This window comes from Anthonomus grandis, chromosome 13 (genome assembly GCF_022605725.1).
Source record: "Anthonomus grandis grandis chromosome 13, icAntGran1.3, whole genome shotgun sequence".
Classification (NCBI taxonomy): Eukaryota; Metazoa; Arthropoda; class Insecta; order Coleoptera; family Curculionidae; genus Anthonomus; species Anthonomus grandis.
Window position 1 is genome coordinate 17,090,053 of NC_065558.1, and position 26,260 is coordinate 17,116,312.

The following is a 26,260-nucleotide window of genomic DNA, read 5'->3' on the forward strand; positions in this document are numbered from 1 at the left end:
TTTTTTTTTTTTGATTAATCACTTGTTTTTGTCTTGTGGATTCTGGAGAGAATTTTGCCTTATTTTTTTTGCTTTTGATTTACTTTTGTCTGGTAGACTGGAGACTATTTTGTGTTGTTAGAGACTATTTTTTATTTTGATTTACTTTTTGTTTTGTAGATTTTTTAGGGACAATTTTCAGTTGTATTTTCTATTTATTTGAATATTTAATTTACCTTACTGTATGTTTCGACGTTGTTGTAATTATTGAAATCTTATATTTTGTTTTTGCTATGAATACTCGGCTAGCAACAGCTGTGCTGAATCTCACTGAGTATAAAATAAAGTCGTTTTTTTTTTTTTTTTAAATCTAATTTTGAAATCACAGCAGTTTCTTAAACTAAGGCAATAATAATTTTCTTTAAAAATATATAAATAGGCACTTACTTGAAATACGCGTTATTATTTTACTCATTTTAACAACTTTTTTACGAGCTCGATTTGCAATGATGCTAAAAAATTCAATAAAAACAATGCCTAACACCTTACAGGCAAAGGGGTACAAATGCACTTGTATCCCCTTGCCACTAATTATTTTTAAATATTGTTTAAGTAGTTAAAAGGGATTTTACGAGATGGCGCCACCAGTAGCAATATTTACTTGTCTCTCTTTGCCACAAAATTTTTGGTACTATGAAGATTTATTTTATGAACTTAACTCATTTTTTAAAATTTTGTCACTTGTACCCCTTAGCATCTAAGCCACTCAATTATGTAAAAATTGTTCCACCATAATTAAAGTACCACCATGAATTGTACTTAGTCTTTATTTTAGATAATAGATCTATGATAATAGAGAATAGATATTTCAGATATTTTAAGATTTATTTCGTCCTTCCCAAAGTCTGCTGAGCAAACACAAAAACTCAACCAAGTGATATTAATAATATATTCAATTTTTAATACAACATATCGAATACACTCTAGTATTCGCTTAAATTAAAGCATTTCAATGAAATATTAAAATATAAACTAAAAATGTACAATAACATAATATAACTAAGTTACCTTGGAATATTAGTAATATTTAAAATTCTGTACAATCACCTCTAAATTTTAAAACCTATCAGATAAATATATAATTTGGATGCCAATTCTGATTAAATTATAAGACTAATTTATTATAAAATGGGTTTTGAATTTTGATTGGCTTACAAAAAAGTTCTATTAACTACTCGTCTATACTTACATCGTAATGTTTTTGCTTAATTATTTAAACCCAAGAATCAATAAAATGTTTCATTGGGGGTGTTTCCTTGGTTTTAAAAGACCCCTTGCTTGGCTAACCTCCATAATATAGCACTAAATAGTGAGTATGTTCGGTCAGATTAAACTAAAATGGTGAAATTTCCCAAACAAAGCATGCAATATTGCTTTCGTTTTTACACCCAGTAAGTTAAAAACATAAACTGATTAATTTTAAGGAATATAATAGTATTTGCTTAACTACCATTGTAAATAATCACAACTTTTAGTTAAATTATAGTGACTTAAATTAACCAATACAATAATATATAATCTATAAACAATATAGTTTGATTTAAATAAATTCCTTGCAAGTTGGACTGATATAGGCTGCCACAACGTTAATAAATGCTCAAAAAGTAATTATTTTAACCCGGGACAGCACCATTAATATAATAATAACAATAAAATAAAATTGAAATAATTTGCGGATCATATTACATGTTCATAATAGTGTAGGTATCACTAAATTAGTCCTTTCACTTCACCAGAATAATCGGGAAACCACCGTCGGCAGCATCACTTGCAACAATTGCCGGCGGTCTTTGGTCCCGTATCCCCATCTGTCAGTCTCGTGCCGTGCCCGGCACCCCCTTGACCCGTGTTTTGGTCGTTTTTCGGTAATTTTTTAGCTAAAATGAATTTAAATATTACTTAATATATTTAGTAGGAAATAATGACTAAATATACTATTATCATACCAAAGTTTGTAATGCAAAAAATAAGTCTAAAAAACTTTGGTGTAAAGTAGTGCATAACTCAAGTCGAAATCAAAATAATCGATTCAGATTTATTCAATAAATTTTATTGAATAATTTCTGAATGTTCAGCAAAAATTAAGATGAGGTATCCCAAATTCGAGGGTGGCAACTAGAATCTCAGGAACCGTCTAAAAGATATAACGTCGTTTACATGGCAAAGTTGCGTAATTTGTCTTTTTTTACTGGTGTTATTTCAATCTATAGACCAAGATAAATAATAATAATAATAATAAGAATAATAAAAGCGCTTAAAACTTTAAGGTAACAAATCTGGGGCAACAGATGGTTGGCTACAGACAACAGCTACATACCGAATTCTGCAGAAAATATCCAAATATAAACGTAACTGAGCAGAAAGTCGCTGACCAATACCGCGTCGTTCTTAAAAACAACTTGATCCCAGAAATCCGAATTAACTCTATTAAAAGGGAAATTGCAGCAGAAATAACTGATAAAGAGGCCTTTAATGAAGTAAGGGACAATTTTCAGAATAATGCCGACCAAGAGAGAATAGAAGCGGAAGAAAACTTTGATCCACCACACCAGGCACCATTACCAGAGGTGACAATAAATCAAGAAAATCAAAATGAACACCAAAATAATGAACATAATGATGAATGGTTATTTAATAGTTAAAATTAGAAGAGTTTAAAAGGGCAATGGCAGAGTATGAACGCACAAACCCCTCAACAAGACCTGCTCTTCCTAGAGTTCTCTTCCCGCAAATTGGTTATTCTCGTTGTTGGAGAAAAATATTATTTTTACAGGAGACGCACAACAACCGTTTCAAACAAGGCACGTAGTCATTCTCCACTCATCGCTGGTAAATATCTCTGTTTTTTTACCAACGCATCGCATTGCTTAGAATCACTACCTGGAGTTGCATTTTTTAGACAGTGGCATCGCATCGCGTTGCCCATATTATTATTAATATAATAATAAACTTGTATATTTATCTCAATATTATAATAAATTAAATAATAACATAGAACTACAAGACTATTAACAAAAATATCGCTTGACGCTAACATTCGTTAATGCTGCCAACTTAATTATACCTGATGATATATTCTTACAGTTACGACACATGAACAGCTTCATCATTTACTGTGTGGCTACCGCTGTTATTAAAACCGAAGACCTTGGGATTAAAAATGATAAATAACGAGCAAAGTATTACACGTAATGTAAGACCGACACCACCATGGGAAAGGAGACTACTGAAAAATATTGAATTGAAGATATTAATGGAAAGACATTGGCCGGCTAAGGGAATACATCGGAGGTAGCAGAACCAGAAAAGTACAAAAAAAAGAGTAGAGGAAATAATGCGTCAAACTCAACAAGATGCACAGCGGAGCCCAGAAAACTGTACTCCAGAACAATGTCTAGACACCCTTAAATAGAATTTATCTAGTTTTTCAGGTCGCTTAGAAAGGCATAAGTCTAGTAGTAAAAGGAAACAAGATAATTTACTTTTTGAAGGCTCAGGGAAGCAATTTTATTGAAAGCTCAACAACACTTCTCCAACAAACACTGCCATTAGCATTTACCCCACTAAAGAAAACACCTAATATTTCTGGGGCGCTCAATTAACAACATCTAGTGAATGCAAACTCGACACTGAATGGCTGACTGAAGAACAAGCAAAGTGTCAAACATACAATCAAATGGCATTTTTACCATTTCCAGTTGACGAAGTGGCTAACGTCATACATAACTGGAAAGCTCCATGCCCAGATCACGTCCAAAATTACTGGATTAAGAAACTGTGGTCAACGCATCAACAACTGACCGACGTGCTTATGAATCCTCAAAATTTGCACATTTTTTAACAGAAGATACCACTTACCTCTTGTCCAAAGACTGCCAAAACACTCAAAATCCGGCTAATTAAACGGCCAATAACATGCTTACCCACACTCTATAAACTAATTACATCTTGCTGTTAAATATTAGGGTTCAAGCAGAATAAATCAGAACACTTCCAATAAACCAGACAAAAAATGTATTTCAAATAAACTTAAACTACGCGTTACAAAGAATGAAAAAACGGAATCGAAAGACTAAAGAGCAATGCTATTGCTTCGCTGAAGTCTCTCTGTCTACTACTTAACTCACTATCTAAATTACCGAAAAGAGAAAGGCGACCCTTATTTCGCCTAACGAAATGCCAGATGGTCTCGCATATGGAAACACTTAACAAAACAAACAAAAATAAAGGTCTTTTCCGTTCTTAGAATCCAATAAGCTTAAGGACCAGTAAAGTGCCAATAAATTTTAAAAACATTCAAAATACCTAAATGGTCATAAAATTCAACACTCCCACTTAATTTGAATGTTATCAATTACAACAAATTTAATTTACACCGTAAATTACAGAACTGCTGCTTAGCTATAGCTTTTGTAAAAATATCGGCTAACTGTTCTTTGGTCTCTATATATTCTAACTCTATTTGCTTATTATTAATTAGATCACGAACAAAGTGATACCTAACATCAATATGCTTCGATCGTTTATGATATTCGGAATTAGAACCTAACCTAATAGCTGCCTGGTTGTCAACAAACAATTTTACTGTTTTAGTTGTAATTTTAAGCTCATTTAAAAAACAATGCAACCAAACAGCTTCTTTTGCACAATGAGAGAGCGCTATATACTCAGACTCAGCAGTGGAAAGTGAAACAGCATTTTGTCTCTGACTTGACCAAGATATAGGAGCGCCATTAAACATAAAAACAAAGCCACTTCTTGATCTTCGCGTTTCTATGCAGCCTGCATAGTCAGCGTCAGTAAAACCTTGCAGAGTCAAACTCCCACTATTTCCAAAAACTATACCCAAGCTTAATGTACCCTTTAAGTAACGCAAAATTTTCTTAACATATTCCCAGTGCACTTGCTCATAAGAATCTAGAAACATGCTTGCATAATTTACCGCGAATTCTATGTCTGGGCGAGTAACCCTAGCTGCAAATAATAATGACCCTACTGCTTCCCGATAAGGTATATTGTCTTTCGACCTACCACTGCCTTGTCCTTTCTTAAGGTAATTACCTGGTTCTACTGGTATATGCGATACTTTTGCATCTCTCATGTTAAACCTATCTAATAACTTATTAACATAGCTTGATTGACTTATCTTTAATAAACGCTTATTTCGGTCGCGCAATATCTCTAGCCCTACAAAGTCATTTGCCTCATCTACCGTTATTTTAAAATTATCTTTTAAATAGGCCAAAACTGTATCGATCGCATTCATACTTTCGCAAACTAATAATCCATCATCTACGTACAAAGCTAAATATACAGTGTGATTACTTACATAGCCTAGGAAAACGCACTTGTCACTTTCGATGTTTTGAAAATTAAACTTATTCAAAAAACTCACGAACTTCTCGTTCCAGCATCGAGGCGACTGCTTCAAACCATATAAACTGCGATGCAATCTGTACACAGCGTCGGGGTTGGCTTCGTCTATGAGACCAGGGGGCTGCTGTAGGTAGATCTCCTCCTGAAGTTCGCCATATAAAAACGCTGTTTTTACATCGAACTTCATCAGCTCGTAGTCCCTCTCGGCTGCCATTGCTAAAAGTAACCTAATCGACTCGTACCTAACTACCGGAGCGTAGGTGTCAGCGTAGTCGATTCCCTCGCGTTGCGAGTAGCCTTTCGCAACAAGTCGTGCTTTGTATCTTTTAGCAGTACCTGCGGGATCTGTTTTTATTGCATAGACCCATTTACAGCCGATTTTCCGTTTCCCTTCGGGTAACGAACACATGCTCCAGGTTTTGCTTTCTTCCAGTGCCTGGATCTCCTCGTTCATAGCTCGTTGCCATAAATTAGCTTGATTACTTGTTATGGCTTCATTGTACGTAATGGGCACATTCTCGGCGTAATAAGCAACTGGTATCCCAAAACGATCAGGGGCTTTCAGAGTTGTTCTATCACGGAGTCTCCGCTCTTCGTGATTATCATGCGCTAGCTGTTGCTGTGGCTGTGGTTGCGGCAGCTCTTGGACATTCACAATGGCTTCCTCTGGGTCCTCCTCCAAGCTAAAATCTAGGTTAGAAACAAAACTGCTAGTTTTACGATCGCCTTGATAATAAAGTGCCTTATTTTCATTAAAATCTACATCGCTGCTTATGTAGACTTTGCTTGTTGCACTGTCCCATAATCGGTAATTAGTGGAGTCACCATCATAACCAATAAAAATTACCTTTTTGCTTTTAGGGTCCATTTTATGGCGCTTTTCTTTCGGGATATTTATGAATGCCTCAGACCCAAATACTCGAAGATGATTTATTTGGGGTTTACGACCGAACCATTTCTCGAAAGGGGTTTCCTTTTCAGCCGAATTCAAAACTATTCTATTTAAAATATAACACGCGGTGTTAATTGCTTCCGGCCAAAGATTACTAGGGACCTGCTTTCCCAAAAGAATTGACCTGGCACTTTCTACAATTGTCCTAATTTCACGCTCGGCCCGACCGTTTTGTTCATGAATATAGGGTGAAGACAGTTCATGCACAATACCTTTGCTAGTTAGGTAATTCTTAAATTCGTTTGACCTATATTCTGTCCCATTATCACTTCGCAACACTTTTATACTTTTCCCGAGCTGCGTTGACACAAAAGCTTCAAATTCGCGGAATTTGCTGAACACTTCAGATTTGTGTCGCAAAAAATATACTTTACGAAAACTGGTGCACTCGTCTTTAAATATCAAAAAGTACCTAGATCCGCGTGGCGAATCGACATTTACCGGTCCACAAACGTCCGTGTGTACTTTTTCACCAGGCCCGTAATTACTCAGTTTTCTTTTAATACTGGGATGGGACTTACGAGACTGCTTACCGACGACACAGGCCTCACAGAAAATATCGGTTTCATCAGTTTTGATATCACACACGTTGAGCTCCTTGCACGTATTTTTCACCGCACGCATATTTGCGTGTACCATACGCTCATGCCAGAGCTTCGCTTGGTTCAATGAAGTAACAGCACTATATGCTTGAGCGGGATCACACGTAGCCGGCATTTTTACTGTAAAATACATACGGTACAATGTCTTGTAACGCACACCTAAAGCAGTTACTTTTCCGGCACTATCCCGAACTTCACATTTTTCCTTGAACGCGTGGAAAGAATAGTTCTTGTTGCTTATCACTCCGATTGAAAAGAGGTTGCGTTTTAACCCTGGTACAAGCAAGACATTCTGAAGCTCCCGTGTCTGAACTCTGCCGAATAGCAGCTCTTGAATGACAACTGTACCTTTACCAGTAGCTGCTAATATTTCGTCATCTGCCACTTTGACGAAATGCTCACTAGTAACATCCTCAAGCTTCGTGAAGTAGTCCCTTCGGTACGTCATGTGCATGCTGGCACCTGAGTCAGCAATCCACACATCACTGTCTTCATCTGTGGTGTGTGAATAAAGAGCCACGACGTCGCACATAAAAGCTGATGCTGTGGGCCCGTCCCTGTTGTCGTGTACTCCTTTCTTTTTGGGACACTCCCGCACCCAATGACCTTTTTCTTTACAAAAAGCACATTTGGTTCTTTTCTTTAAATCTTGGATGTTTTGCCTGCTGTTTTTTTTATGCTGACTACGTTGTCCATTTATGGAAGCTTTTTGTACTTGAAGTGCAAGTGCTGAAACATTCACTTCGTTTTCGAAAAACCGCTTATCCTCTTTAATAAGACGAGCAATTAAGTTTGCCTTTTTCTTTTCGGCCTCGGGCGTGCAATCCCAAGCCATTCTGAACAAAGAAAACCTGCTAGGCAAACTGCTTAATATCTTAGATATAATTGCTGTATCAGAAGGTTTTTCGCCTGCATCTTCAAGCTTCTTGCAAATGCTTTCTAGCTTTTCTATCTGAATAGCAACTGACTCACCTTCGTTCATGCGAAATGCGTAAAAATGCTCCCATGCACTTTGTTTTGCATCTATGCTTGTGTCACCATAAAGAATCTGCAATTTTTCCCAAATTTGCTGGGGCTTACTGCAATTAATTAAATTTGGGTGCAAATTCTTATCCACTGAGCTTAGTAGAATCACCGCAGCTTGCGACGACTTTTTCATCCATATTTTCCACTCATCAGCTTTCGTTGCTTGGTTGGGTTCTGTTTCGGTGCCATTCACAAAACCTGTAAGCTCCTTTGCTTGTAAAAGGAACGTTATTCCAAACTTCCACATGGAGTAATTTGAGCCGTCCAGTTTTGTGAGTTCTAAAATTTCCTTGTCAGCCATGATAAGTGAAAAGTTAGTCCAAAACACCCGAAAATAACGAAAACTTCAAACACGCGCGGTCGCGACCGTTTTAATCAAAAAACAACTTTTATTGGTTTGCGCAGTGGAAGCGTGCTGGGCCCATAACCTGTTAAATATTAGGGTTCAAGCAGAATAAATCAGAACACTTCCAATAAACCAGACAAAAAATGTATTTCAAATAAACTTAAACTACGCGTTACAAAGAATGAAAAAACGGAATCGAAAGACTAAAGAGCAATGCTATTGCTTCGCTGAAGTCTCTCTGTCTACTACTTAACTCACTATCTAAATTACCGAAAAGAGAAAGGCGACCCTTATTTCGCCTAACGAAATGCCAGATGGTCTCGCATATGGAAACACTTAACAAAACAAACAAAAATAAAGGTCTTTTCCGTTCTTAGAATCCAATAAGCTTAAGGACCAGTAAAGTGCCAATAAATTTTAAAAACATTCAAAATACCTAAATGGTCATAAAATTCAACACTTGCATTACAGAAATTGTTACCAAAATAGCATAATCGACTTCGTAGTTTGCAGTGAGGCTTTTAACAAGAAGGGAAACCTTTTCGCAACATACATTGATTACCGAAAAGCTTTTGATGCAGTTCCACATAAATGGTTTATTAATGTACTTCAATTGTAAAAAATAGATAACCACATAATATCCTTTTTAGAATTCACTGTGGCATCTTGGCGAATATCAATAAAACTTCAGGTGCCTAACGGTAACTGCACTGGAGCTAATATGATTCCTATTCGTAGGGGTATATTCCAGATAGATTCCTTAAGACCACTTCGGTTCTCCCTTGCCATGAACCCACTCTCTAGCCAACTCAATTCAACTAGGTACGGATTTGGCCTAAAAAGGGATAATAGAGAACTAACAAGCGCAAACTTTATATGGATGACTTAAAAATTCTTACGGTAACACGAAATGAACTAGATCAGATGCCTAAAATAGTGGAAAAATTCTCTGATGATATAGGAATGGCCTTTGGACTGGATTATTAAGGGTAAACTACAACCAGGTGACTTTCAAACAGAAAACGGTCAGATAATTAATGCTATGGACGAAGAAGAATCCTACAAATATCTAGGAATAAAGCAGGCGCAGAGAATAGACCATAGAAATATAAAGAGAGTCAGTTCATTAACTTACTCGCAGACGACTCAATACCACTTAAAATATAGGAGCTGCAGCTACCCATACACCATAACACCGAGCAAGAAAAAATGCAAGCTTGGATGGAAAAACCACTACATGGAAGGCATGTTCACGAGGTTCAACAAAAGTATGTCGACATACCGGGGTCGAACTACTAGTTGTCTTCGGGATAGCTTTTCCCCGAAACTGAAGGGTTTCTTTTGGCTATCCAAGATCAAGTAATACCAACAAAAAATTATTTAAAGTTTGTCGTAGGTCAACCCGACGGTACAAAGTGACATAGATATGGATGTGAGACAACCGAGTCTATTCAGCATGTCACCGGTAGATGTCAAACTTTTCCACCAACGGAATATAAAGAAGGACGTGATTTAGTTGCAAAGATATTGCATCAAAAGCTCGCAGAAAACATCAACTAGTTTTAAAAAAAAACACCATGTACTTTTAGTCTAAGTTTATTTTCTGTAAATAAAGTTAAAAAACAGAGTCCGATAACATGGAAAGGACTCCACCAGAGCTTTTCATCCTTCTGATATCTGAAATAACTGGGATAAGTGAACGATCCCCCCTTCACCAGGGAGGGGGGGGGGGGTGCGATTGCCGTTTGGCATGAAATCTGATAATAATGATAATAATAATAATAATAATAATAATAATAATAATAATAATAATAATAATAATAATATTAATAATAACAATAATAATAATCCCACATGTTATACAATAAAGCAATTTTAATTTGTATTTAATATTTCCTTCTCCTATCAGACATTCTTTGTATTGGGATATTGAATATGGTAACAACATACAGCCTTGATGGTGAACGTAGAAAAAAAAATCCAAGATAAGATAACTAAAGTAATTCTCGAGTTACCATTTAATGATGGATTTAATACCAAAAAAATAATCAATGAACGTTTTCCCTCTTATTTCTGAAAATTCAATAATCTAAACATGAGAAGTATTAAGTAAATATGTTCGAAAATATAAATATGGTATTTATCAAGTGCCCTGAATGTTTCAAATGACACAAGAAGCCTTAAAAATGTAATATAAGTAATCTCTGTGTGGGGACTATTCCTTTTTCATTTATGTAATTTGGTTTTCAAACTTATTGGTATGTAGGGTTATGATTGTGTGTTACGTAAATGCTAATTTTTTGAATTATTCAATTGTTTTCTGTCACTTCCTCACACAGAGAAAATTTTTTTACTAGTGTAACCTATATAAAAATAGCAAATTAATATTAGTAATGATATAATTCACTTAAATTTGATAGTACACACGAAATTTTGCAAAAATATATATTTTTTTTAAAGTTTGGTTCTTATATTGGTAATTATTTTTAAAGATTTTTCTTTGTGTCAAGTTAGACATTAGAATTAATTATTTATATAGTTATATATTTGATCAAATATTGACATACACATGAGCTCTGAGATATAAACATATTTCTATATTGGTATGTAATTAAAAGTCTAGACACAGGCCAAGAATCCTGTAGACCTGTTATATTGTTGGATTAAGTTGCATTTAATATGCCTGAATAGATATTATATTAATTTAGATTTTTTGGCTTCAATAATTAAATTTAAAAATCTGGCTCAAAAGTAATATTTTTGAGTTAAGTATTTCCAACAGTATGTAATTATAGCTTTATTATATTCTATGATTTAAATTGTATGTTTCTTCTATACGTCAATAAATAGTTATTTATGTAACAAGTGTATAAAACAATTCATGGGAATTGCCAAATTTCCCATTCATAAAAAAGGGGATTTTACAAAAATTTTTCTACTAACGAAGAAATTATTTAAAATACCAAATTACTTTACGCATTAGTGGGTGAAAACCATCAAAACCATTTTTGATAAATTATAAAATGAATGTCAAATAAACGTCAAATTACTTTTTACGCACTAGTCCCTAAAAAGGCTTTTTTTTATACATTAGTGCCTAAAAAAGTCTTTTTACTTATCACTAGTGCTCTTATCAGCAGTGCGTAAAAGCTGAAACTTTATAAGCTCTGGGAAGTGTGTAAAGTGAGAACTTATGAACGGTAGTAGACAAAAAAATTTTTAATACTCAATTAAAAAACCACAGGTGAAATATCAAGGGATCAAGTAAACAGGTGAATGCATGTATTTATTTCAATTTAAACCATTACGAATTTTGTTGACAATATATGCAATCATTAATAGATTGACAGAATATCGACTCCTAACTGGAATAAATTCGCTAGCGCTCGTGAAAAAAATAATCCAGAAAAACACAAAGACAAATTTACTAAAATTTTTGGCCGCCTTTAAAAATCTATTAAATTTAGTTTCAACCTCTCGTAAGGGTGAAACCTAACTTTAATTTTTTTTTTAATGTGACGATGTCACTCGTAGCAACTTGTTGGAATGCTCTTTCAAAAGGGAAATTGAGGATGTACTTTTCTTTTTGAAACAAAATAACCCTCGAGTTTAAATTTAAAAGAAACTGTTACGAGGTACGGAAATTAAAAACAAAATATCCCGACGTTATTATACCACGACGAATATATCGCTATAAAATGTCCTTACAGCTCCAAAATTATGTACATAAGCACCTTTATGTGAATACAATAATTCAAATTTTTTTTAATAAAAAACGCACAGATAAACAGGTTTTGCGAGATAAATCGAATTAAAGAATGGGCAGGTATTATTAGAAAAGTGTTCTTTGATAAAAAAAGTACCCAGCATTTATTCGTGAGTATTTATTTACGCCAAAATGCCGTATTTAAAAAAAAGTTTAAAAATCGAAATCCTAATGATGATTATGTTTGAAAACCGGATGCGAACCCAAAATGAAGTTGTGGCGCTATTTCGAGAAACTCATACTGATTTGTCCCCACTGAGTCAAAGTACTGTAAGTAAAATTGAGGAGCGATTGAGAACTCATGGACATGTATTAAGTAGCCCTAAACAAAAATAACCATCGGTAAGCTAGGATACAAAACTGGATATTCTACTGAGTTATGAAGGTCATCATTTATGAATGATCACTTATCCCTGCGACAAGACAAATAGCTCGGCATTACGATATACAGGGTTATTCATTAAGAATGGGCAATCTCTGAACTAGAGATACTACACACCAAAATATGGCGATTGAGCTTAACACGTCTTATACAAATGTTGCAGATTTACGAGATACAGGGTATTTAAAGTTGGAATTTTAATTTGAAATTTCTTAATACTTTGATGATTTTAAGCAGTATCGTCTTGAAAATTGACGACTTTATGTGTTTTAACATGAAAATTACGAATTTTGTGGTGAATTTTGCATAATTTATACAGGGCGTTACACCCTGTTACTTAGGTAAATTACAACATATCTTTTTTGCCTAATTAGTTATGGCTAAAACGACTAGAAAATCTAAAAGGCAGTTCAATTTTGAATATAAAAGGTACTCTCGTTTATTTCATGTAACTCGATCAGTTTTTAAGTTATTTACATTAAAAACATTTAGTGTAAAGAATCCTAAGCCACCGTTATTACATTGGCTTAATAGGAATTTATTCTTTTAAATTACTTCTATGCTGGGTAACAACAGTAAAGACAATAAATAGCAATCAGTAAAAATATTAAAATACTTCAAAGTAAATGCTCAAAATTTCCGCCTTCCACTTCAATACACGTTGTAAGGCGTCTCTAAAGTACATGATAATTTTTAGTTATGGTGGCCATTTGCATTAGCAGTCCAGGTATATTTATAGTTCATGGTGCTGGTATTTAGAAATTGTGGACATGCATGTATTTAATAACTATTTTTTGTTTTTGTCATTTCTTATTTAAGTAAAACCTGTTAAACCATTAACTGTTTTTACTTGAATATAATTTTTTTGCAAATAACGTTTTTTATTTCTTTAGATATTTTAAAAACTAGAATAGAAACTGAAACACTTTATTTAATATACATAAAATGCATTCAGTTGTACTCTCTTATAACATTTTAAAAATATGAAATGATATAAACCAATTAATAATTGCTAAAGCGTAGTGTTGTAAAATGCTCGAGAATTTATTTTTCGAGAACGTTCCTCGAGCATGAACGAGCACGAACGAGAATTTTCAGCACATACGAGCATAAATGAAAAAAATGCAAAGGAAACATGTAAAGGAAAATATCTGAAATTAAAAATGTTTGTGTTTATTTATGTTCTAGGTATTAAACTTTCAAACAACCTATTTAGGAACTCTCCTTCGAACTATCTTCTCCCTTTTCGCGCTTGCTTGATTTTAAATCACTCAGAATTTCCGTTAAATCAAATTCAGACTCGTCAGACTCAGAAGAATCATCTTCAATGGTATTCATTTCAGCCCAAGATTTGGTAGTGAGTTTTATTTTTTTTAGATTTCGGTTCCATTAAATTGGTAGAGGTGTTTGGCTGGCCGGTATTTGAGCTTATACTTTGACTCTTTAATGCTATGGGAACGTTCACAATTTTTGGGGAACGTTCGGATTCATGCTCATTTGTGCTCTTGATAATAAACGTCACGAAAAAAGTCGTGAACGTTCGCGAACGTTCTTCGAGAATAAACGGGAACATTCCATTGCTCACAACACTACTAAAGCAATGTCCATAGCCATCTAGATGTTTTACATTACAATAATTTTAACTGTTACTTGTTGATTTAATGTCAACTTGCGATATGTCGCGGAAAAGAGAATTTCAATACTCGGCAAATAGCATAAAAAAAATATATAGTTCCAAAAAAAATAAGAAAGTTGTAGGTATTTCCGGTTAAAGCAGAAAAATATTTTTTAATGTACATTAAGCAAGTTTATAGCTATACACATAACCAAAACTAAAAAAAAAATCAAAACAAAAAAAAACGAGAGCCTGTCACATGGTTGCTGTGCCACCCGGTATTCAAAATTCCAATGTTCAAAATTCCAAACCTAAAGATCCTGATGTGTCTTGAGAGATACGACATCATCTAGCTCAGAAATAAATCAGTTGTGGAACAAGTTTCATATCAACGGAATGGTTAAAGTTTATCTATATACTTTATAAACACACAATATTCGGCACTTTACAAACCTTCCTTGACTCAAAAAACCAATAATAACCTCAAACTTACCAAATGCCATAAATATACCCTTAATTTTGAACTTTCAGAATTTAAAATGTATGCAATAATATTAATTTTTAACGAGGTATGCTCTCTTACCGATTGCCAAGAAAATATCATTAACATTCATAGCAGTTTTAGCGGAGGTCTCCATAAACAACAGCCCATTCTCGTCGGCGTAGCTCTGTGCCTCCTCATATTCCACCATACGTTTATTAGCCAAATCCTGTTTGTTCCCCGCCAAAGCGATCACAATATTCGGACTGGCCTGACGTTGCAGCTCCTTAACCCATGTCTTCGCCCTACCGAACGTATCCTGATTTGTTATATCATAGACGACGATGGCCGCCTGTGCTCCCCTATAGTACATGGGGGCCAAGCTGTGGTACCGTTCCTGTCCCGCAGTGTCCCATATTTCGAATTTCACAGTGGTGTCGTCTAGGCAAATGGTTTGGGTAAGAAATGCCGCGCCAATGGTGCTCTCTTGGTACTCATGGAACTGCCCCTTGACGAAGCGCAACACCAAACTCGACTTGCCGACGGCACTTTCGCCTAATAGAACCAGTTTAAACTGGCAGATTTTGCCTTGGGTTTGACCATTCGGCCTTTGGGCGGTTCCAGGTCTGCTGGCCATTATTTCTAAATACAAAAAAATATATTTTCAGTTATATTAATTAGTAAAAGATCTGTGACTTAGAACTACATGGTAATTTTAAAGTTTCCTGGGGTATTATGTTACATATTGCATTACTATATTACTGATATATCAAGCAAATTTTTCCAAGCCACTGCACTGACTACTTTGTATAACTTTTTTTTGAATAAATACAGAGAGTTCACAGACAACATTGTAGTAGTGGAATTCCTATGTAGTATCACATTTCTTGTTGCGCTGACACCACAAAATATGTAAGTGTAATGATTTATGGTTTGTTAAAGAACTTCATAACATTCTTATAGCTACATTTTCCTTGGCACCACTTGAATATATATGAGAAACACAAGAAATTTTAAAGATCAAGTTTCATATTAATAATGATAATTTACTTAACAAAATCAATAACCATTCCAAAATACCCAATATTTAATAGGGTAAATTATTAAATTAATTTAAAATTATTTAAGAAGTTATTGTATTGTCATTAGTAAAATATATTCTAAAAAAAACTTTTTTTAAGCTTTGTAAATATGGGTCATCTTATATAGAATAAAGGATAATTCAATTGAAAATTGGATAGATCAAATACTTTGTACTATTTATTACCTTGAAAACAAGATATGTAGTTTAAAGGAAGAGGTGAACATTAATTGATGTAATAAATTGACCATATTATGGTGTAAATCCTAGTATTATTGTAAAACCCCTCATTTGAATTAAAATTTGTGAAAAGTCTTGTCAATTCACAAAATCATTCTAAAACAGTGTAAAATATTATTCACAGTTGTACACATCTTTATTTTTTATCTACAGAAATAATAGTAAGGAAAATCAAATGTTTAAACATAATATTAAAAGTTTGTAACTCTAGATAATTACCATATTATTGTTATCAAATATCTGAGCTTAGATTAAATTAATTTTTTTAAAGGACTTAACATTGGCATTGACAGAATTTTTGTACAGCAAGTCATCAGTAGAAATATAATGAAAATGAATTTAGTATTAATCAGTCCTATTTCACATAATAATAAAATATACAGACCCTAGCACTGAGTTAACTACTGCACTCTGTACTTCTTATGCATAATTATGTCTTTTAAGAATTTGGTATTAATTGTATTAATTGATAATAGTAATAAAATTCTTTTAACAGACAAAAAGAGGATGAAAATTGTCTCCTAATAATTATAATATGAAATTAAGAGATTAATACATTTTGGGATGTAAAAAGTTTTAGATGAACTAGTCATTACATAAATGAATATTACATAATATTCATATTTTATTTTAAAACTTTCTTATTATTTATAAGGGGATAAGAAAAGATCAAAAGAGAGCAGACAGACAGATAACACTGAATAAGGGGATATGGTCATCTTATCTTATAAAACATGAAACATGGGGTCCGACAAGTAAATAATAATTGATGCTGATAAGCTATTCACTTATAAAGTCGGTTAACATTTCAAATGAAATTTATTTATGAAGGAACTTCATTTAAAGAAAATTTGATAAAATTATGGCAACGTATCTACGTATATCATCAACCTATCACTGATTTCACAAATTCTATCCTCATATAGATCTATTTTTATTTAAATGTTAATAGCTCTGGATTGGTTAATCAGAATCAAATTCAGTCAAAAAGAGATCTAGCTGGTCTAGTTTAAAACAGGATTGTTCTTCACAATCTATTGACAAGAATAAATCTGACAACTTTCAACAATGCAAGAACATTTAACTTTTCTCCCCCCAATGAAGATCACTGATAGTTTGAAACATGTTTTAAGGCAGAACATAATCTTTTAGAAAATATATATATTTTCCATACATAAATTATTCCGAATATTGCCACCAAATAGACCCATGGCCTATGTTGCCTTTATGGTAAATCCACCACTGGTCATGGAAATATAATGTTTTCAAAAAGAAAATTTGCAAGTTATGCAGATGAATCTTGCTGATCCAGATTTCTAGATACATCAAAATCTATCAACTTTTTGATTTTGGTCTGATTTTAGGCTTGAAACTGCGGGTGAGACAGAAAATTATATTTTATTATTGTATTGCCTTTTCTGGTTGAGTGATTTTAAGTAGAAAATTTCAACTTAATTTTACTTCATTATGAGAGAATTCAGATTTGAAGAGCATATCCTCGGTACTTGCAAAAAGGTGTCTGCAGGTTGTTTTGCAGTCAGAGTGGCTACCCTGGAGCTTGGCATGGAGTTTGGAAGATCTGTATATTTTTCATTAATTGAATCCCACTTTTCATCTGATGTTTGAAAAAAAAAAAACATGCTTTATTGTTATGAACAAAGAAAAATTGTTCTAAACAAAGCTACCTTAAATTACTACCACTGAACTTAACCACTACACCCCATACACACTCGAGTTCTAAAACAAATATCATAAAACAATACATAAGAACAGAAGAAAAAAAATACATAAAAAGTAAATTAAATTCCACAATTATCCCCTCAAGTATAAGACAGCAAAGAATTCTAACCATACAAACAAATCAAATAAAATTCAAATACTGTAAACTTACACTTAGGGAAAATTAAAATGTGTCGACATAGTATTCATCCAGTGAATAGTAACATTTTTCGGTTAAAAGTATTTTCAATTTACGTTTAAAAGTGTCAATACATGTTGCCTCCCTGATTCCACCTGGTAAACGATTGAAAATTTTGATTCCCTCGTAGAAAATAGATTTTTTAGTTAATGTGGAGGAGGGGATTGGAAGATTTAGATCGTTCACTTGATGCGTTAAGTATCTTGGATTTGGGGTTATAAATTTAAAGCGATTTGCAAAAAGTAAGCAGGCCACTTCCTGAATGTAAAGGGAGACGACAGTGTGTATGCCCAGCCTAACAAATAATGGGCGACAGGAATCTCTTGGTTTAGCCCCACAGATGTCACGTACAGCACGCTTTTGTAAAACAAGCAGCATTTGTAGAAGGTAGGCAGCTGCATTACCCCAGAAGAAAATGGCTAGATGAAACTCCCTGAAATCCATAATGATGAAGCTTCTGCAGCAGAATCCTATGGCAGACACAATCGAAAGCCTTCGACAAATCACAAAAAACTGCCGCCGAAATTTATCTGGGAGTAAAACTCATGAAAAAAATTAAACATGGCATCATTGGTACTGGTATTTTCACGGAAGCTAAATTGAAGTCTGGTGAGGATGTTTTTGGATTATATGATTTTTAACCAGTTTTTCGATTACCTTTGATAGCGTAGACAAGAGAGAGATGGGACGAAAGTTGGAAGGATTATCAAGAGCTCCACCCTTGTGAATTGGGATAACTTTAGCTGATTTTAGGCAAGATGGAAATATCCCCTTGCTCCAAGAAAGGTTAATTGCGTCAACTAGTGCCTTTAGCGCTGTTTCTGGAAGGTTGAGAAAAATCTTAGCTGAAAGGTTGTCTTCTCCAGTTGAATTTTTATTTTTTTCAGTATACAGAATATCCTTGAGTTCATTTAGGTTTGTAGGTATAAAGAAGAAGGAATTTGGAACATGAATGGCTGGCATAAAGGAAAGAGGATCCACTGAAGGGTTTAAATTTTGCTGAAGTTGTGGAGCAATATTAGACAAGTTTGTTTTAGAACTCCAGTGTGTATGGGGTGTAGTGGTTAAGTTTAGTGGTAGTAATTTAAGGTAGCTTTGTTTAGAACAATTTTTTTTGTTAATAACAATAAAGCATGTTTTTTTTTATAGTGCTTTGTTTAGTCTCTTTAGTGGATGATAAAAATGGATAATTTTTTATGATATTTACTTATATAAAAATTAAGTTGGTTTGTGGTTCTGACAAATCACTGGTTGATTTGTTGCTGTTCATATTAGGACAAGCAAACCCCTTTATCTAGATTTTCATACTTAAAGCTAAAATACAAACCTATTGTTGTTATTTTTAAGGGATTAAATATGGTTTACAAGAAATATAAAATGTTAGTCAATAATATATGTAGTTACAGTAACCAGATTTGTTATTGATAATTTAGCACTACCCTGTTTACCTAATAATTCTTAATAAATAAAGGTCTTAGTTTAAAAGAAAAATAAGATAGCTGTGAATTAAAACAGTTAAAATTGTGTGCATTTTTTTCTTAGAAGAAAGAAAAAGTTTTTCTAGAAAAAATAAAAGCAAATAATATACAGAACTATAATGAACTTAAAACTTCTTTTGCTTGTGCTCTTTCCACTAGCAAAATAAGAAAAAAGTATAAAACTATTTATGATATCTATTGTAATTCTAAGTTATGAAACAATTACTTGAAAGTTATCCTGGTCACGAATTTATTATGGCAGGTGATTTTAATATGCCAGAAACAGTTTCGTCACATCAAGGAGCACTAATTAATTCTCCTCACAATTCTCCAGCACACTTGATTTGTTTTTTTTTTCTTATTTAAATCTTGGGCAAATGAATAGGATTCCTAATAGACAAAATAAATGTTTAGAGATAGTGTTCTACAATGTACCTGAACTTTTGTGAGTAAAGCTAAATAGCCTTATTGAAAATAGTCATTAAAGTAAAAGTTAATGTACATTGTCATTTAAAATTTAATATTATGACTTTTAGAAATGTCAACTATGTAGGATTATATTACTTTTTTGCATCTCAGAATTGAAATGAAATTCTTGATATAGATAACGTAAACATCGCTTGTGAATGGTTTTATAATTTAGTTTATGCTGGGCCTGATACTTTCATTCCAATTAAGTCATTTAATTAAATCAATAAACACAACAATTTTCCTACCTGGTATAATCATGAAAACTTGTGGTTGACAAAAAAAGGGCACATAAAAAGTTTAAGGAAACTGGGGATTATTCGAACTATGTTACTTTTTCAGATCTCCGAGCTAGGTGTAAGGAGCTCCATAAAATTTGCTATTAAAACTATGTTCCAAGAATGGAGATTGATCTTCAAGCTCAGCCTTAAGTTTTCTGTAAGCTCTTGAATTATGTCCTTAAAAAAATGACTTACTCATAGTAATGAACTATAGGGGCAACATGAGCTCCAATGATCAAGAAACTGGTAATCTATTTGCTTCTTTTTTTAAAACGGTGTACACTGATAATGATTTCCCAATACCAGACTATTCCATTCCAGAAATTTCAGATATGAATGCTATCTCGCTAACTAATCAATGGATATTAACAAATATTTTTTTTAAGCTGCAATAGATCCATGTAGAATTATATTACTTTATCAACATAAAAATCTTAGTTTAGAAGAAGAAAGAAGATGGATTAAATGGCTATGGATTAAAACTGTTAAACTTGTGTTAATTTTTTTTTTGGAAAATTATGAGCAATTCTGAATTACAATGCTCTTAAAAGTTCTCTGATGTGTGCTTTTCCCACTACAATATCTAGCAAAAAAATATTGCTTATTATCTAAGAGGTGAAGAAATTACATGGGCTAACTGACATTATATCCTACATTACACCTATTCAACCTTAAAGTTTGCAGCCAGAGTTCTTCATAAACAGTGAGGGTCATATAAATAACACACCTTGTATATTATATATTTGTCAAGAAGAAAACCAAAAATGAGCAATAACAAAATATTTGTCTTTTTATCTCTTTAAAGTAAAAAGTTATTTTAAGTAAAAAAAATGCATTAAATATTTTCTGGTATTTCCTACATTTATTTAGAGTATTATAATATTGATTAAACTTGATTTTTTTAAGTGGGTAGAAAGAAACATTGTGGCTGAGAAAAGTGTGAACTCATAGTTAAACTAAAAAATAATGATTTATCCATATCTGCCATTGCTAAAAATTTAATTAGCTCCAGAAAAATGGTGTATAAGCTTAAGCTCTACAGATGCACACAAAGCATGGAAAATAAAAACAGACCTTTCCTCAAAAAAAAGACTGGATATATGGACAAAATAATTCAATGAATAAGTAAGTCCAATCCATTTTTAAGTTCCAGCCAAATACAAAGGTAAATAAAAAATGATTATGGCATTAATTCATCAGCAAGAACCACAAGAACAAGGTTATGCAAAGTAAACCTTAGGGGCTGTACCGCAACAAAAAAACTGCTTGTTTCCAAAAGGAATATTAAAAAAAGATTAATGTTTGCTCATCACGACCTAAATAAAAATGTGAATTTTTGGAAATGCGTTCTATGGAGTGAAGAAACTAAAATAAACATATTTGGAAATTATGAAAAAGTCATGTAAGGTGTCCCCCAGATTTGATCCACTTTATACAATCAAAACTGTTAAGCATGCTGGAGGATCAATGATCTTGGGTGCCATGTCATGGCGAGGAGTGGAGCCCATTCATAGGATACATGACATAATAGACCAATATGTTTTACATACATGACATAAAAGACCAACACATCCTGCAAAATGCTAAGGAGTTTATGCCGGTCACATAAAATTTATGCAGGATAATGACACCAAACACTCTGCAAGGCTAATAAAAAAGTGGTTAACAGATAATATGATAGATGTTTTAGAATGGCTCCTACAAAGCCCTGATTTAAATCCTATAGAGAATCTGTGGAAACATGTAAAAAATCAAACTAAAGACTTGAACCCATCAAATCTGGATGAACTTTGGAATAGATTAAGTGAAGCATGGTTTAAAACACCAGCAAAATATTGGTGATGTCATTGCCAACCAGACTTAGGGCTGTAATAAAAAAAAAAGGTTTTCCTCCAAAATATCAATTATTTTTTTGTTAAATATACTTAACAATAAAAACACTACTTTGTTAAATACTTTTTTATGATGTAGAAATATTGTTTTAGTTTAATAAAATTAAACTAACTAAAAAAAATGTTTGTCACTCTGGTTTAAAATTTAAACTACAGGGTGGAGTGTAAAATTTATTTTTCAAGATTTTTTAAATGGTGCCTAGTCTGTAAATTTAATTGTGTAAATAGCATGTCAGGGCCAATACTAATAACAATGAAACTTTTGAAGATGTATACTCACATTTTACTAGAAACAGCTTTCATATTATATTGAATTTCATAGGATTCATCTATTGTTTGTATTAATATCAATAAACTTCTTTGTCTTTGTCTAATGGAAAATTTCCTCCATTTTCTAATTTTTAATGAGATGTATAACTATACTCTGTATAGTTATACATATTTTAATTGAAAATTATGTTCTAAAAATAGAAAGAAAGAAAGAAAGAAAGAAAATGTGCTATATTACGTAAGACAACAAAATCTTGTGTACAAGCATCCTAAAAACTAAAAAATTCCAAATTCACTTTAAATTTCAAACAAACATAACTTCTAAAACACTTTACCATAAAATTTTAGATTCTAATTCTAAATGATAGATTCTAATTCTAAAGGTTACACCAAATTATTTTGAAAATACCTAAGTTAAAACAGTGATTGAATTATTATTCTGAAAATATACATAGAGCACATACAGTAGTGGCCATAATTATAGCAACAAGTACATTTTTCCTTCAAATTATATGATGTGGTAGATTAGAAAAAAAACTGGTATATATTATGATGTATTTTTTACAAAGTATGTATGTATGTATGTATATGTATGATGTATTTTTTTATTTATGTTTATTTTTTTGTTACTTTATAAAAGAAATAAAAAATGGGAATTTTTTTTAGGAAACGGGTTGGACAAAATTATAGCAACACATTTTAGAAAAATCAATTTATTTATTCTCCAAAGTCAAAATAAGATTACAATACAATAATATTCTTCAGTATTTAGTATAGTACCCTTTAGCCCTTATAACAGCAATGCATCTTTTTGGCATAGATAAAATAAGTTTGTTTATAACATCATGATCGATTGACAACCAAGTATCCTGAAAAGCTTCGAAAAGTTCTCCAGCATTTTTGAAATTCCTGGTTCTACATCTGTTATCCACAATTTCCCAAAGATTTTCTATTGGATTTAAATCCGGAGATTGGGAGGGCCACTTCATAACATTAATTTTTTCATCATGGAGAAACTCTTTTATTAGCCTTGAAGAATGTTTTGGATCATTGTCATGTTGAAATTGATATAACAGAGGCATATTTTCTTCAGAATAGGGTATCATAACATTCTTTAATATATCCTTGTACATAAATCGATCCATAATCCCTTCTATTCTGTGAAGAGGTCCCATACCATACCCCGAAAAACAGCCCCACACTAAAACTGAACCACCACCATGCTTAACTGTAGGAGAAGTGTACCGAGGATTAAATCTTTTGCCTACAGGACGTCGAACGTATGCAGCACCATCACTTTTAAATAAATTGAATTTTGATTCATTGCTAAAAATAACTCTGCGCCACTGATCAATAGTCCAGCCCTGGTGTTCTCGAGCAAATTCAAGTCGGGCCTTCACTCTCTTCTTGGAAAGAAGAGGCTTTTTTGCTGGTCTGTGTTCAAACAACTTATTTTCAAATAGACGCTGCCTTATGGATCGTTCACTAAGATTGGAACACCCACTGCCATCCAAAAGTTCTTTAATTTTTGAAGAGGACAAAAATGGGTTTTGCCTGGAAATCTGAACAATCATTTTGTCACTTTTTTTTGAAGTTTTCCGGGGACGTCCCGAATTTTTTTTGGGTACTACCAGCCCTGTGTTATTGTATCTTTTCACTATACGTGATACAACTGATCTGTGAAGAGCAAAATTTTTTGCAATGGATGACTGTTTGATGCCTGACTTATACTGATTAATTATAAGTTGCCTCACTTCAACAGACACGGTTTTACCACGACCCATACTGTTATTTAAATAAGTTAATAACTACCAAGAAATCACAATATATATTGTTTCAATATTGCACTTCAACAGATTGAAAGAGCACTAAATTTCAAATGTTGCTATAATTATGACCAGGTGAAATATTTGCAATTACAAATATTTATTGTCAGCAAAAAAACAGGTAGGCTTTTCTTTATTTGAATGAGAAATTTTGTTTAAATATTAAGAGGCCATCTAAACCAGTAGCATACTTTTACGATTAAAACATACATATAATAGTTATTATTAAATATTAGAAAAATTAAGATTTGTTGCTATAATTTTGGCCACTACTGTATATAGGGAACTGACTTAAATTTGACATTTCTAACTTATTAAATATCAGTCTCTATTATTTATTTTTTTTTACTTCATGTGTCAAAAATGGCAAGTTGGGGGTGTCATTATTATTAGAATATCATTTCCTATAGCAATATAATTGCATATATACAATATAGGATATATATAATTGGATTAATAATTAAAAAATGTTACTGAATACAAGCATGGAACTGTTGGAGCACACTCCATTGACTCTTAACGCTAATTATGAATATGTGTGCATACTACGGTGGATGGAAAGTGAGCAAATCAAACAACCAAGATTAGTGAAATGTACTCTGCAAAGTGGTAATATGTTAACTGTATTTTTAGTATAAATATAATTGCAAATTGATTAAAAAAACTCACTTAAAACTATTATGATGATATATCTTTTCTCCACAGCATATCGGTGTTGTTTAAGATCTTTTATTTAAGATAACCTTATAAAGTATAAACACAGATCTTAGCTTAAAGCTACTGAATTGCCAGAATAGACTTTTTTCTGGATTAGCGGTAGTAAATAAAGGTGAAGATAATTCTTTTTCCTTGTATATTCCTTTTTTTTACACATGAGAAATATTACATATTTCCTTTACCTTTTAAACAAAAGTATTTTGTGCTTAACTAAAAAAAATATAATTCATTGTTTAAACTAAAAGTACATTTTAATAATGAAGCACAAATATGATAAGAGAAAGTAAGTATCTAAATTGCATGACAATAATTGGGTATTCAATTAATTAATAAAGGTCCATAGGGGTAATAAGAATGTTTTTCTGATCCTCTTTGTTATAATCATGATAATTAAAATATGTTAATAATAAAGCATAATATGCTAGCTAGTAACGAAATTTAACAACAATAAAAGATTAAAACAAAGAGGGGGGCGGATAATTTGTTAAAATTCTACAATTTTCAAGGGCGTATATTTGTTACCTTGTTGGGACGAGATTCCTAACCAGCGAACGTCACAATCCGTAGATCGAAAATTGATTTTTTTCTTAGCTTCTCAACAGGTTCGAGGAAAATTTAATTTAAAAAATGTAAGAACATGAATGGGATTAAAGATAATGACGCATTTGACAAGGAAAACATAATAGAAAATGACTAACCTGCTTTGAAAGAGTCGAGCTTCTCCTTCTGATCACGATCTGCCGAGGTGCGAGGCTTGTGTCCTCGTCATAAAAAAAACTTTGGGGAATCGAATGGTGACTGAATGGGGCACTAGACTTGATTTAGGGCACCGAAAAAGTGAAAATACAAGTGACACTTTAATGGGAAAAAAACGGTAAACCGAAGTCCTTCAGATCCGTTTCACTTCGTGCCTGGCAGCCGACCGATATTTACCGAATGACGTTCTGACAGCTCCGAAACGAAATGTCAAATCTGACAGAGACAGACAGAGTTGCCAACAGCGATTTAAGCAATAGAATACGATTTCTAGTTAAAGGTGCGTATAGATATATCGATCGAACGCCAGCGAACAAACTTCATTTTCAATAAACAAGATATATCTGTTACTAAGTCGGAGAACTACAATTTTCAATTTTTTATAATAAGTCTGGGCAATCTTTGTCATTGTGAAAAAATTGATATACTCTAAAAGCAGAAGAGCAAAATATTTTCTTCGAGTTTGCAAAGAACAAGCATTAAATCTTCCCAGAAAATCTTCGTGTAGAAAGCCCTGAGGTGGGTACACTTGATCATACTTACACCATAAATATTTAAAGAATCTTCTTCAAACCCGCTCTAAATTATGAATGTGAACATCATAGCCTAATCCAAACCGCCAAAGCATACTTGCAATCTTTAGCGCACATATGAAAAGTACAATGCTTTCACAGCTTCTACATTTTTTAAAATCTCTAGTGTTACTTAAAATTAAACCGATAATGACTTTGAAGATTCAGATATTATA

The 26,260-nt window shown here is 32.8% G+C and overlaps 1 protein-coding gene across 2 annotated transcripts; it reads right to left on the reverse strand.

Annotated features, from left to right (window-relative positions):
* Positions 1-914: 914 nt before the first annotated feature.
* On the reverse strand, positions 915-25,700 carry LOC126743505 (ras-related protein Rab-5B). Of its 2 annotated transcripts, none has more exons than XM_050450639.1 (3): positions 25,455-25,700; positions 14,688-15,227; positions 915-1,916 (listed from the first exon to the last, which is right to left on the reverse strand). In XM_050450639.1, the coding sequence occupies exons 2-3, from the start codon at positions 15,220-15,222 to the stop codon at positions 1,804-1,806; spliced, it is 648 nt and encodes a 215-aa protein (XP_050306596.1). In that variant the 5' UTR covers positions 15,223-15,227; positions 25,455-25,700; the 3' UTR covers positions 915-1,803. The 2 variants fall into 2 exon arrangements, with proteins under 2 accessions (XP_050306596.1, XP_050306597.1); XM_050450640.1 differs by lacking the exon at positions 25,455-25,700 and adding an exon at positions 25,279-25,431.
* Between the last annotated feature and the right edge of the window lie 560 nt (positions 25,701-26,260).